The 14,806-nt window shown below is 39.2% G+C and overlaps 1 protein-coding gene across 2 annotated transcripts in view; it reads left to right on the top strand.

Moving 5' to 3' along the window:
- The window catches only part of ATP8A2 (ATPase phospholipid transporting 8A2), a 355,224-nt gene that overhangs the window by 67,937 nt on the left and 272,481 nt on the right, over positions 1 to 14,806 (top strand). For both annotated transcript variants that reach the window (XM_088140682.1, XM_088140683.1), the window contains 3 exons: positions 10,948 to 11,021; positions 13,446 to 13,515; positions 14,352 to 14,479. In XM_088140682.1, the coding sequence (XP_087996808.1) occupies positions 10,948 to 11,021; positions 13,446 to 13,515; positions 14,352 to 14,479 (272 nt within the window). The remainder of the gene's footprint in view (positions 1 to 10,947; positions 11,022 to 13,445; positions 13,516 to 14,351; positions 14,480 to 14,806) is intronic.

The raw sequence follows: 14,806 nt of genomic DNA, 5'->3' as shown, positions 1-14,806 counted from the left end.
GAAAGAGTGAAGCGGCTGGGCCAAAGCCGAAAGGACGTTCAGCTGTGGATGTATCTGGAAGCGAAAAGAAGGTCCGATGCTGTAAAGAACAATATTGTATAGGTACCTGGAATGTAAGATCTATGAACCAAGGCAAGCTGGATGTGGTCAAACATGAGATGACAAGATTGAACATTGACATCTTGGGAATCAGCGAACTGAAATGGACGGGAATGGGTGAATTTAATTCGGGTGACCATTATATCTACTACTGTGGGCAAGAAACCCTTAGAAGAAATGGAGTTGCACTCATAGTCAATAAGAGAGTGGGAAAGGCAGTAATGGGGTACAACCTCAAAAACGACAGAATGATCTCAGTGCGTATCCAAGGCAAACCATTCAATATCACAGTCATCCAAGTCTATGCCCCAACCACTGATGCTGAAGAAGCTGAAGTTGACCGCTTCTATGAAGACCTACAACACCTTCTAGAATGAGCACCAAAAAAAGATGTCCTTTTCATCATAGGGGATTGGAATGCTAAAGTAGGAAGTCAAGGAGTAATCGGAATAACAGGCAAGTTTGGCCTTGGAGTACAAAATGAAGCAGGGCAAAGGCTAATAGAGTTCTGTCAAGAGAACAAGCTAGTCATAGCAAACACTCTTTTCCAACAACACAAGAGACGACTCTACACATGGACATCACCAGATGGTCAATACCGAAACCAGATTGATTATATACTTTGCAGCCAAAGATGGAGAAGCTCTATACAGACAGCAAAAACAAGACCAGGAGCTGACTGTGGCTCAGATCATGAGCTTCTTACTGCAAAATGTAGGCTTAAATTGAAGAATGTAGGGAAAACCACTAGACCACTCAGGTATGACTTAGATCATATTCCTTGTGAGTACACAGTGAAGGTGATGAATAGATTTAGAGGATTAGATTTGGTAGACAGAGTGCCTGAAGAACTATGGATGGAGGTCTGTAACGTTGTACAGGAGGCAGCAACTAAAACCATCCCAAAGAAAAAGAAATGCAAAAAAGCAAAATGGCTGTCTGATGAGTCTTTACAAATAGCTGTGGAAAAAAGGAATGCGAAAAGCAAGGGTGAAAGAGAAAGATATAAGCAACTGAATGCAGATTTCCAGAGAATAGCAAGGAGAGATAAGAAGGCCTTCTTAAATGAACAATGCAAAGAAATTGAGGAAAACAATAGAATGGGGAAGACTAGAGATCTCTACAAGAAAATTGGAGATATGAAAGGAACGTTTAATGCAAAGATGGGCATGATAAAGGACAAAAAAGGCAGGGAACTAACAGAAGCAGAAGAGATTAAGAAGGGGTGGCAAGAATACACAGAAGAACTATACAAGAAAGATCTTAATGTCCCTGATGTCCATGCTGGTGTGGTCACTGACCTTGAGCCAGACATACTAGAGAATGAAGTCAAGTGGGCCTTAGGAAGCATTGCTAACAACAAAGCTAGTGGAGATGACAGTATTCCAGCTGAGTTATTTAAAATACTAAAAGATGATGCTGTTAAAGTGCTGCACTCAATATGCCAGCAAGTTTGGAAAACGCAACAGTGGCCACGGAATTGGAAAAGGTCAGTTTACGTTCCAATTCCAAAGAAGGGCAATGCCAAAGACTGCTCAAACTATCGCACAATTGCACTCATTTCACATGCTAGCAAGGTTATGCTCAAAATCCTACAAGCTAGGCTTCAGCGATACATGAACCGAGAACTACCGGATGTACAAGCTCGGTTTCGAAGAGGCAGAGGAACTAGAGATCAAATCGCCAACATTCGCTGGAGCACGAGAATTCTAGAAAAATATCTACTTCTGCTTCATTGACTATGCAAAAGCCTTTGATTGTGTGGATCCCAACAAACTGTGGCAAATTCTTAAAGAGATGGGAGTACCAGACCACCTTACCTGTCTCCTGAGAAATCTGTATGCGGGCCAAGAAGCAACAGTTAGAACCGGTCATGGAATAACCGATTGGTTCAAAATAGGGAAAGGTGTACGACAAGGCTGTATACTGTCACTCTGCTTATTTAACCTACATGCAGAGTACATCATGAGAAATGCCAGGCTGGAAGAATCACAAGCCGGAATTAAGATTGCAGGGAGAATCATCAACAACCTCAGATATGCGGACGATACCACCCTAATGGCAGAAAGTGAAGAAGAACTAAAGAGCCTCTTGATGAGGGTGAAAGAGGAGAGTGCAAAAGCTGGCTTGAAACTCAACATTAAAAAAACTAAGATCATGGCATCCGAACCCATCAATTCCTGGCAAATAGAAGGGGTAGAAATGGAAGCAGTAACAGACTTCATTTATTTGGGCTCCAAGATCACTGCAGACGGAGACTGCAGCCATGAAATTAAAAGACGCTTGCTCCTTGGGAGGAAAGCTATGGCAAGCCTAGATAGCATATTAAAAAGCAGAGACGTCACCTTGCCGACAAAGATCCGCATAGTCAAAGCTATGGTTTTTCCAGTAGTAATGTATGGCTGTGAGAGCTGGACCATAAAGAAGGCTGAGTGCTGAAGAATTGATGCCTTTGAACTGTGGTGCTGGAGAAGACTCTTAAGAGTCCCCTGGACTGCTAGGAGGTCAAACCAGTCAATCTTAAAGGAAATCAACCCTGACTGCTCATTGGAAGGATCGATAATGAAGCTCAAGCTCAGATACTTTGGTCACCTAATGCGAAGAGAGATCTCTGTGGAGAAGACCCTGATGCTGGGAAAGATTGAAGGCAAAAGGAGAAGAGGACGGCAGAGGATGAGATGGTTAGATAGCATCACTGAAGCAATGAGCATGAAACTGAGCAAACTCAGGGAGGCAGTGAAGGACAGGAAGGCCTGGCGCAATATGGTTCATGGGGTCACGAAGAGTCGGACACGACTTAACGACTAAACAACAACATTTAGCAAGGTATTCATTGTGGAATTTGCCAAAGTAAGGAGCACAACACTTAGGAGAAGAACCGTGTTTATTGCAATGATGCGGAATCCTCAACAATGGGAAAGCAAAGAGTTTTATAGAAGTTGAAGGCTACAAGATGGAAATCCTAGGGATCTCATTGGCTGGCCAGTTTGGGGAAGCTAGGCAGGTGTCAGTGTACCTGAGATGAGTTCTATTGTTAGGCAAAATGGGCCTTTCAGGAGGGCAGCAGAGCTGAGGAAGTCCGCTGTTAAAGGAGACAGAATGTTGAGGTCATCAGGCTGATTGAAGTTGGAATGTTGGGGTTTCTCTAGGTTGCAGTTCCCTTGTAAGGGCTCCTCTTGGGCTGTACTGTGAGCTGGTGAGGAGGCTTCTATTCTTTGGTTTAGATGGCATTCCGGTGGGGGGGGGCTTTGTAGGGGGGCAAGAGGGTCAGTGTGGGTCTAATAGGATTATGCAAAGATATGAACTGGGTTTGACCCTGGCCATGTCCAAAAGAAGGGTGGGGGGGAGGAAGGGGTGCAGTCTCTATTTTGTTCGTTAGATATCTTTTGTCTACTACATTTATGATATTCTGATGAGCAAATGAGTTGAATGTGGACTTCATGTTATTTCTATTAGGTGGATCTACAGCTGGCTTGAAACTTCACTCATCAATGATTCTTCATCAAACTGAAGTGATTTATCAAGCATTATAGGGTTTATTCCTGGGCTTAGTAATCTTCAATATTTCATTGGAGACTTAAATGAAGGCTTGGTTAGAATGCTTACAAAATGTACAGTTGACATAAAACAAGGTGGGGCAGCTAATATTTTAGAAGACAGAAACAAAATTAAAACTGATCTTGGTAGGTTAGAGAAATGATTTGAAAATAACAGAATGAAACTGAATAGAGTGAAGGACAACATCTTTCTAACTTTCTCACTTAGGAGAAAGAAATCAAATACAGAGATAATATGAATACCTGGCTTCTAATAGCATGTGTGAATAGGATGTTGGAATTGCTATTGATTACAAGCGTAACATGAACAGCACATGGCTATTAAAAAGAAAAATGCCATTTTAGGCTGTTCAGCACATAGTTCTAAACCACAGAAAATAATATCACTGCTTTACCATTTACTTTTTAGTATTGTGTCAAATTCTGGGAATCACATTTTAATAAGACTGTGAAGCAACACAGTCACCGGAGGGAGAGTCTACCAAAACTGGAGCTTGAATTATTCCTGCCTTGTCCATATTCATTCTTCCTTTGTCTTGGTCTTCAAGTTCTCTTTTTCCTTATTTGAGGATCTTTATTTTGAGGTCATAGTAAGGTACTATAGAACAGCAAGCTGCTTAAAAAAATTGCAGGGACCTGTGCTATCTTTATTCCATCCCATTTGAGCCTTTCCCCATCGTCCAGAGTTGCCAATAAAGCAGCAACCTTGATACAGGTGGGAGGAGTTGTGTGTTTTTGAAGCTCAGCAGCCACCAGTGAGTGGAGAAGTGCAGCAGCTAAAAGAAAGAAGGTGTTTCTTCTTCAGAGGGAGTGGATGGTCCAGAGAAAAAAAATGTGCAGAGACCCAACAAGGCAAAGAGCAATACATCATGGCCATTAACAGAGAACAAAAAAGTAGAAGAAATCCCAGAGAGAGGAATTAAGACAGAACAGGCTCCGTAAGAAAGAAACCTTGGTGTGTAATAGTAATGGTATAGAAGTAATAGTAATAAAGTATAGAGGTAATTGTCATAGCAATAGTATAGAAGTAATACTAATTAGAGTATAGTATAGAGGTAATTGTCATAGTAATAGTGTAGAAGTAATAGTAATTGAGTGGAATATAGAAATAATTGTCATAGTAATAATATAGAGGTAATAGTAATTGAGTGGAGTATAGTGGTAATAGTAATAGACTATAGAGATAATTGTAAAAGTATAGAAGTAGTAGTACTGGAAATAGAGTATAGGATAGAGGTAATAGGAAGCACTCACATATGTATTTGTAAGTTTTACACCTCACTTTTATAAATTACCTTTGTTTTACAAAATAAAAAGTCTCCCCATCCCTTATTGGAAGATAGAAAGAAGCCTCCTGGTCCATGGTCCAGTGCTTTTGTGTCTCTCTCAACAGTCAGTCAGATTGGGTATGGTTTAAAAAAGAACCCTGATGGGGACATAGACACCATTTTTCTTTAGGGGGTTCTGGCTGATTCACACTAATGGGAATTTGCGCTTGCACACTGTACCTCTATTGGAACCTTCTCGAGCTGAACATTTGGCAGGAATCCATCGCCTGTATCTTTTCCTGTATTCTTCTGCTATCCTGGCAGTACCTCACAATAGTTTCCTTGAATGCTTATTTATTATTTATTGGATTTCTTACCTGCTCCAGTCCTGAAACACTTGGCAGCTTACAGTAATGAAGACACAGAAATAAAATGTCCATGGTGAAAATGAAAACTTATTAAATCATAAAACCGTAATTACAGTCCCCTTGGGTGACATATATCACTCTAGGCTCTCCAGATCAACTCCTGTTTTAATAGTTTCTAGAAGACTATAGTGAGGGTAGAGACATCGCTTTAAGCAGGAGGCTCTTCAAAAGTATGGGCACTATACTATTTAATTACTACTTAATGGCCATAAAAAAGCAGCACTTAGGACCCTCCATGGAATGAACCTCAGGGAAATGGGGAACTGTCAATGGCATTTTCCAGGATGAGTAAGTCAGACAGGTTGATTATGACTGGAGAACATCTTGGAGATACTTTGTCACCAAGCCATAGAGGGCTTTATAGATAACAACCAGCATCTTACACTCAGAAGTGAGGGCAGACATTGGTGTAATATTTTTATGATAGCACGTGCAGCCAATAAATGGACTGCATTCTGAACTTATTGAAGCTTCCTGGTGATCTTCAAAGGCATCCTCATGGAGAGTGCCTCTAGTTCCATTCAGGAACTGCTAATATCAGAAGCTTAACAGACTTGATCTTGGTAGATAAGTGGTTTATTGCGGATAAAACATAAGCCATATACGCACAGAAGATCTATTTGATGCAGGAAGCACAAATAAAGCCCTGCATCAAACAGATCTATCAGCCCTGGGATTTAAATCTTAAAGCCTTTTATGGACCCCTGGCTATTGTTTTTCCAGGCTTGAGATTGGGGGGCGCATGCTCTGCGTTTACACAGCAGTTCTGTGTGATCTGAGCAGCACTGTTTCCTGCCTCACCACTTTCAGTCTTTATACTTCCTGTGGAAATGCACATGTTGCTGGCCTTACTAATGATCTCTGAAGATCTGTGAAGTAAGCTATCTCCACACCACATACATCTAAACACACAGAGAACCTTTCTCAGGTTCAAGAGGAAGACTGCTGCTTTCTTTTAAAATACCTACTACCAAATTAAAATATATTAAAGCAGTTTAGCACTTAGCTGAATAGATGAAATACATCAACATATATCAATGGCTTATAATCTAAAGTGATGGCTGCCTTTGCTACTTTGCATCTTCCTTGGCTTTTTTCTCTGAATTTAGGGCTAGGAATGAAAATTTGCTATTTAAAGAAGGCAGTTTGCAGACTGACAGAATACCAACACTTTGCAACACCTCTCCATATTGATTTGAATAATTCACAGTGTGTATAGTACATAGGATTTCATACCAAGCCTCTTCAGATGTTTTTGAGGAGCAAGGTACTGTGCCTATTCATTGAGAGATCATTATTTCATTATGAAAAAGAACAGTAGAGCCAGTTCAATAAGCTGAAGGCATAGGTGGTGTCTTCTCAGAATACTTTACATCACTGAGGAGCTGTAGCCTGTATTCATAACCAAATGATCATCTTGAATATTATCGTTTCATACTTACGGAAGAAAGTTTGGTTGGCAATTGGTGAATTGCACTAATATCTATATTTTTTCATATTTCAGTTGCTCAAGAAAATTGATGATTCCTTTAGTTCTCCCTCAGGGGACTGTGTTTCCAACTTTGAGCCATTTTGATTTAGCTACAGTATTCTGTGGCTTTGACAGACTGTACAGCTACAGTGGCCATGCAATTAAATCTTCAAGGATCATTGTGGTCCCTTATTTAAATATAGTACCTTGTTGTACCTTAAACTCTGAATTCACTTGGTTATTTCTCTTTGCTTTCTGGCATAATATTACAACTCAGACAGAAGGACTAGGCTAGTAAAACAAATTTATTCAAGTAGATTCTGACAGAAGCATGGACTTCCTTGATGTGGACTGGGGCACTTTAACTATCTTAGCTTGATTATCATTTTGACAAACCTCACATTGCACACATCTTCAAATTGTCAGGGCCCATATCGGCAACTCGCACAATTATTCCTTTGCTCATTTGGGCATGTGTCAACTTCAGTTGTGATATCTTCATCACATTCACTAACCAGGGTATCTGTTCAACTTCTTTGCATCCCTTTCCAAAGTGCTTTGTCACTCTCCAAGTGACAATAAACCTTTTTGGTGGGTATGCCTTCTGCTATGCTGAAACTGAGTCCTATGGGTACATATTGTAGATACTTCCTAAAAAGGATAGAGATTATTTCCAGTACCCCGTAACTGGGAACTCTGCAGAAAATCCATAACCTTCACATAAATGTTCTTGAATTTTTCATGTTTCTAAAAGTATTCCAAGTCTTCAAGTTGTTCCTTCAACCTGCAGTGGATAATACTAGTTGTGATATATCAACAGAAGGGAAGACTGGAGTCTTACCTCCTCTTTTCATAGTGCTGAGTTTCTGGGACTGATTCTGTCTATTCCAAGAGCGGGAACATGTTCTGATCAATCTGTTCATGTCCCCACACAATGCTGAATGTGCATTGTTTTTTATCAGAGCTGGTCTTGGCCATGAATCTTTGCGGGGGTGTCTTTCTGTTGTCATGGAAGGGACCAACTCTTAATTTATTCCCACCTGTTCTTTTCTGTTCAACAAGAAACAGTGCTCACTGCACATTCTCACCATTCCATAGTGGTTAATGTAAGGTTTATCCTTCTTTTTTCTCTAACAAGGAAAGTTTACCAATGGTTGCAACTTACCTTCTCCTTCTGACACTTGAAGGATATGACTTTTGTCCAAATACCACAAGACATAAAAGGCATTTTGGATACATCCCAAAAGCCTTCAGTCTGCAAATGCTATGCATCTAAATGTAAACATTTTAAAGTTTGCTGAACATTGGAAATTTGATCTTCCATTCTTCATGTGTTATCTTTTTTAACAGAATTAAAATCTGTTAGCGCTGCATTCCTGTAGCCTTGTTATGGATTTGTCAGTTATCTCCGTGTCTCAAGATCTCATCCAGGTTTCTTTCTCTCTCTCTCTTTTTGGACATGAAGATTAAATGTTTTCTCAAAGGCACGCATAACTTGCATGCCCTGGTAATGATACCAGTCTCTGCCCGGAGTTTTTCTTTTGTTTTGTCTATGTTAATGAATAGATCTCTTCAGTCACTGGAAACTTGAGCTTTTATGTAATACCATGGGAACCTGCCTCTTTAGTTCTTGTTATTTCTCCACAAAGGCCTAGTAAGCTATATGCTTTAAGAACAAGTAATGCCATTCCTATTAATCTCATTGTTTCATTTTCCCAGAATTTCTTGACCAATTCAGAATCTTCATGCTCTTAACATTGATTGAGGTTTTACATTTTATTTAAAGCGGACTGATTCCATTCATTTGAGTAAACATTTATGTTAGAACCCTAAAAAGGGAAAGCAGTGTTGTCACAATCTCTCTGGAGGTAGATAAAATCCAGCAACTGACTCTGTTATCAGTTGGCTAACTGATAACTTTTCTCCATGCCCTTCATTGTTTTTCTAAAGAAAACTAGTCTTCATATTCAACTTCACTGAGAACAATTACCGTGTTGTTGAAGCTTAGGAACAGTTCTAGAAGCACCCATCTCTTGTCACTGGCCATCTCCAGGTGTATATCTTGTTAGTCTCCCATCAATGTGAATCCCAGAAATCATAATAAAGATTAATTTGGTTACTTACATGTAGCTGAGGTTTTTCAAAAAGTCTTCTGTGAATGTGATCCTTCCTTTATCTTTGTTCATTGTCTTGTTTCTCCTATTATTGGGTTGATCTTCAGAAACAAGAAGAATGGCCAGTAGCCCTGCTGAGATAAAATTTGGCAATGGGGCTTCCATAGAACATTCATCTCTAGAAGTTTCTGACAGAGTGTTAAAAGCTGGGAGAGGTTATAATTTAAATCTATAACCTCTATAAATCTGATGGACATCTTTGACATTCTGTCCAGTAAAAGATACTGTAATTACACTTTGTTGCAAGTAGTCAAGCTGAGCTTTCTAATATGCCTTAATCTGTTCGTAGACCTTCCACTAAGGATTTTTTTTATTCAGCCCAGGGAAAACGGGGGGGGGGGGGGGAAGCTTTGAAACTTTATATTCAAAGCACAGAAATACAGACATTAATGAAATCTTATGAACATTCTGAAAATAGAAGAGTAAGTGTAGACGTATGTGGTTTTACAAATAAGAAAGGTTTTAATGAGAAATTCCCTTTTAGAACCTATGAAACTGAATCTGTAGCTATGAGAATGAGTGTACTGGAAAACTTGAAAACCCTAATGGAGTTATATATTACTTGCTTGAATAAGCCCGTGGGTTTTAAAACTTGGTTAGCAGTTGTAATAAAGGTGGTAGCTTGCAAGACCCAAATGGGTTCTTGAAGGTCTTTTTCTTCCTCCTTATTGAGCACTCAGTTTTATAGTACTTGAAAACACTGTTCCCTATTCAGTCAAGCAAAATGCTCCAACTCTGATGTTCTGAGTATAGTCAGCAAGTGAGAAAATTACCTGCTGGCTGAACTCATCTTCCAAACAATCATGTGGATGATCGAGCAAGGCACTAGTTTTTGTCAGTTTATCCTGTGCCTGAGGCTGGAAACAGACAGAGAAAGGCCAGTCTCTAAGCTTTAATGGTTTAGTCATAAATCAGTCCATTATAGAAGCAGAGTACTAGATAACAGTCAAACTGAGATACATAAATTAGGTAGAAGTTTGTATTCAACAAATGATGGTGTTCTTGTCCGTAGCTTATAATAGCGATTCTGTTTGATGTGCTTTCAAGATTCGGTAATAATAATAACTTTAACCACATAAAAGTACATTCCAAGAATCATAGCAATTCCTATTTCCTGACCATACCTATCTTGAGGGGCTGATATCAATCTTAAAAACCCGTGAAAGCTCCTCTCTACTTCAACTTATACCTAACTCAATCAAGATGGAGTTGTTTGGTGTTCTTTCTTCTCACACTTGCTATTTTCCCAGGATATCTTTTCTATAATGACTAATTCCCCCTGCTCTGAGCCAGCTCACATTCCATCATAATAAGGCAAGGAACAGGAGAAATGAGGAATGTGAAGTCCCAGAAATGCAGATCGAAAAGTAGTAGGGTTCCTGAATTTACTTAATTAGAGATGTTGATGCCCGCACCTTTCTAGGAGCCGTGCAGATCTCTGCTGCTCAACCTTCTTTATCTGTTGATGTATTTTAGGGCACTCTCCTAGGGTCAGAACCTGAGTCCCTGGTATCTGAGTCAGCAGTTATCTGCATCATTTTTCTCAGGTGTCATAGCTTGTTGACAATTCAGCTGAGATTCTACCGGATCAGCCTCCAAATTAAAACTCCATAATGCAGGTGTGCCATTGTATCAGATGAATAATATGGGGAAGGCTTTTGGGGAAAAAGTGAATTGTGTCTCTTCACACCTCTCAGTGGGGGTAGCGTTGTGCCGCATGAAAAAAACCAAACCAAAACAAATAGAACTTGTCACACACAAGTTCTGCACAGGCAAAGATCTCCATCAGTTTGAATTCACACTTTGAGTTCTGCTCAGAGAACCTCAGTTTCAGGTAAGCAGCCTGTTCTTTTCCTCCTTTTTTTGATAATTAGCTAACTAACTGTAGGATGGACTTTCTCTGTCTTTCTCTGTTCCTATTTCTGTTGCACGCTTGCCCCTGCTCACCAGGTGGCAGTGGGAGACATTGCGAAGGTCACCAATGGGCAGCATCTCCCAGCAGACATGATCATTTTATCTACCAGGTCAGCTATCCTGAATATATGTGAACTTGGGCTTCTGCTGAACTGAGGTTTTAAAGCAGATTACTTGCCATTTTAAAAATCAGCAAAACACAGGATGAGACCATACTTCCTCTTCCCTTACTTCATTTTATATTATTTACAACACAGGGTCAAAAAAAGTTGGTGCACACTACTCAACAACTATTCCCAAAATTAGAATGAATGATAACATTTACATTTTAATTGTTTCTTCCATTTCTCAAGGTGACAAACTGCAGATTTCTGGACAATTTCCCATTCAGGCATTGACAAAACCTAGTTCTTCTTACCTCTAACATGATCCTGTGCCCTATTCCTTTGGACCATTCAATAATAATGTTTATTAATTTGATTTTAACCCCCTGTTAAGCATAACACTGAACATAAATATAAAGATGTATAAAATTAATGGAAGCAATTTAAAACATTGACATGTTCCAGCATGATACTACTGTAGTGAAATCATAGAATCACACATTTTCCACATTACCTTCTCCTGTTAAATGAGATACATCTGAATGTTTCCAACGCTACTTTCCAACAAAAGATAATTTCTACAGCTTTGTGCACAAATGGATAGGTTCCTTCAGAAATGGGCAGTGTGCAAAGAATATAAATAAAATAATTCCCGACCCTATAAGCTGACGCCACACTATTGAATAGCACCAGAATCGAAAACTCTCCCTGATTGAAAGAATAACTAGCTTCCTTTAAAACTAATCCTGCTCTCTGCCTTATGGTCACTCAAAACTTTTCTTCCCCTGAGGAAAAGGCTTGCTTTTCTACCATTTTCTATGATTGCATGAGAATTTCCTTTGTCTTGGTGAGTGTATTTTACTGGAGAAGGCTGTTATTGTTCCATGACCTTTTTAGGCCCTTCCTTAACCAGAAAATCCAGTTGTCTGCCTCTGCCAGATAGTCCAGCCGTGAGTTATGCAAGGGATTGGGCACACAGAGTTCTCCTTCGGAATAAGCTGTTCTACTTTAAAGTTTAAATGCTTCCTCTTTTTAAGACTTGAACCAGGCACACACACAAATATATAAAAATACACAATGTCAAAGCAAAAAGCTTTGACTGCCAATGTACTTTTACTTAAATACTCCATAATAACATAAATCAATAGCAATAATTAAATTATGGGATATGCGGAAATAAAGAGGCATTATAAAGTACAAAAAGTATAACACTGCCTCCTTTCTAGGGCTAAGAGAAGTGACTGGCCCAAGGTCACCCAGCTGGCTTTGTGCCTAAGGCAGGACTAAAACTCATGTTCTCCCAGTTTGTAGCCTGGTATCTTAACTGTTATACCAAACTGGCTCTCCAGCAATTCTTACCTCTGTTATTCATTCAGGAATATAGGTTTCATTATGGTTCAGTTTTCCCCCTTAGAAAAAATTGACCTTTCCCTGTGCAGAAAGAGTGGTGGTGCAGTCAATAAGAGAAAGCTCTGCCTTACTGAGTTAGATGTATATGATTTTTCACATACCTAACCAGGAGGAGTTTTCATACAAAAGTAAGAACGTGATACCAATGAGTTAACAAAGTGTTTGCTTGCAGAAAGGTCTTTGTAAATTAAATACAAAGATTTCCATAAAATACAAAATCCTTTAAAAATTAATTTGAAATATAAAAACTGCACATTTTTGACAATAATATTCTATATATCAAGTGTATCTTCTGATCGTAAAATAATATGAGGGAAGATGGAAGATTTTAAGGAAAGTAAGATGTAAAAATGAGGAAAGTAATATTTATACCGCAAGCTTCTGGCCATGATTAGTGCTGGATGTGAGCAAGGTGAAAGAGCCAAAACATTCATGTTGATCTACCTAATAAATGAAAACTTGAAATCAGGGCTCTTGCACTGTTGACTGCTAGCCAAGTTTGTGTTTCTTTTAAGACAATGCAAGGATTCTGCAATTCTATGGGAACTTTCTAAGAGCCAGTTAGGACTACAGGAGAAGATGGTAAAATTTGAGAATTTCAACTAAGGATCATCATCCTGGTTAAAAATAATCTGTTAAATTTGATATAATTATTTTTTAAAATAGGAGACTAGGGTAGACCTCTCCTCTAGCCCCCTCCACACAGCCCCATGTTAAAAATGTCACATGTATTTCACTTACTGTGTTTCTTTAAAAAGGCCTCCGTTCACCAGAGTCTGCATGCTGTTGAGGTAGTGTTTTTTCTGATAGACTGCATTAATTTTTTTTGGAATGTGTGCCTATTAAAACAAGAAAATTTCTGATTATTTAAATCCTTTTGGTAAAAATAAACAATAATAATTTTGGGGAAAAATCGGTGATTGAATAAAATGATGATTCTAGAAAGCACATGTCTGTTTGTAGGCACCTTTCTTTTTCAAGGTAGCCTTTAAAGCATGATTGTGTTTTGCTTTTTGATAGTGAACCTCAGGCAATGTGTTATATTGAAACAGCTAATCTTGATGGAGAGACGAACCTTAAAATACGACAGGTAAAATTAAATTTTGTTTCAGGTTTTGAAAGTGATGAAGTGATAACTTGGAATAGCTAGGGCTCTCTTGCAATATTAGTTGCATGATGTGATTGCAAATGGAGAGCTGACTATTGGTTCTTTTCTAAAAGGAACATCTAGAGGTAGTGGCTCATTTTGAGATAACAGCAGCATGAGGGATATTGGGGAGTCATTCTTGAAGATCACTGCCAGGGTTGTAATGAGAGAGCTGCTTTATCCAGATCCACATTATCCAGAATTATGTATCCTGTCTGGGAACTTCACTTTGGAGTTTCTGTATTGAAAGCCTGGGCCATTGAGCAGTGGCTTTTATTAAACCATGGCTTAGACTAAGATTTTTTCTTGGAAGTGGAGGAAATCAGAATATGTCTACATATTCTCCCTATTTTTATTCGACCATTTGTGGTTTGGAACAATGTACGTGGAAGTATTTTTAGCAGCTTTCAGACAGATTATCTGTTAATTCTCATTGAAAAGCAGAGGCATCCTTATACTTTACAGAAGGAACTTTCATCTGTTTCTTTCCAAAGTAATTGGCAGGATGGTCCATATGAGCCAAACTACCACTCCACTAGCCAGAATAGAATCAGGATGGAATGACTTCACAGCAGCCAGAGTGTGTGGTCTCTGTACTGGTGGGGAATCTGAGGTTCTTTAGGAGTTGGCAGACTTCCTCTTATCATCCTACATGGCCCATGGAAGATGTAGATAAGCAACACTGGGAGGGCTATAGGTTCCACTGTGAAGATATGTTCCTAATTTGTGAAAGAGAATAGATATTTTGGCAGATCTATCTATGGCTTGGTTCCTCACAGGGATTGATTCAGACTGCTAACCTCCAGTCAAAAGAAGACTTGATGAAAATGGCTGGGAAGATAGAGTGTGAAGGACCTAATCGTCACCTCTATGACTTCACTGGAAATCTCCGTCTTGAAAGTCAAAGGTATTCAGTTGATACGAAAGCAACTGGTCCTTTTTTTTTTTTTTTTTTACCCCAAAAGCCTGTATGGGTAGACCTACATTCCCCTGTGCATGGGACCTGGCGATGGGGCATGGCAAACAGCATGAATGAGAAAATGGCTCCAGAGAATGATTGAGTTCTTTGTTAAATGGGAGTCATTTTCTGTTAGAAAAAGGTAAGGTAACACCCAGAAAAAGCTGAGTCTTTGAATTCTAAATGCTACATACTCCTACTATTTGACAGAATGATGCTTGACGAATTAAGTCAGTAAGAAATATTATTGAAGATAACCCCTTAAGACAAGTCCAG

Source organism: Python bivittatus, unplaced genomic scaffold (genome assembly GCF_059951505.1).
Source record: "Python bivittatus isolate LINGU-HERP-01145 unplaced genomic scaffold, Pbiv_v1 ctg000340_np1212, whole genome shotgun sequence".
Lineage (NCBI taxonomy): Eukaryota > Metazoa > Chordata > Lepidosauria > Squamata > Pythonidae > Python > Python bivittatus.
This window is presented reverse-complemented; position numbering and strand designations above follow the sequence as displayed.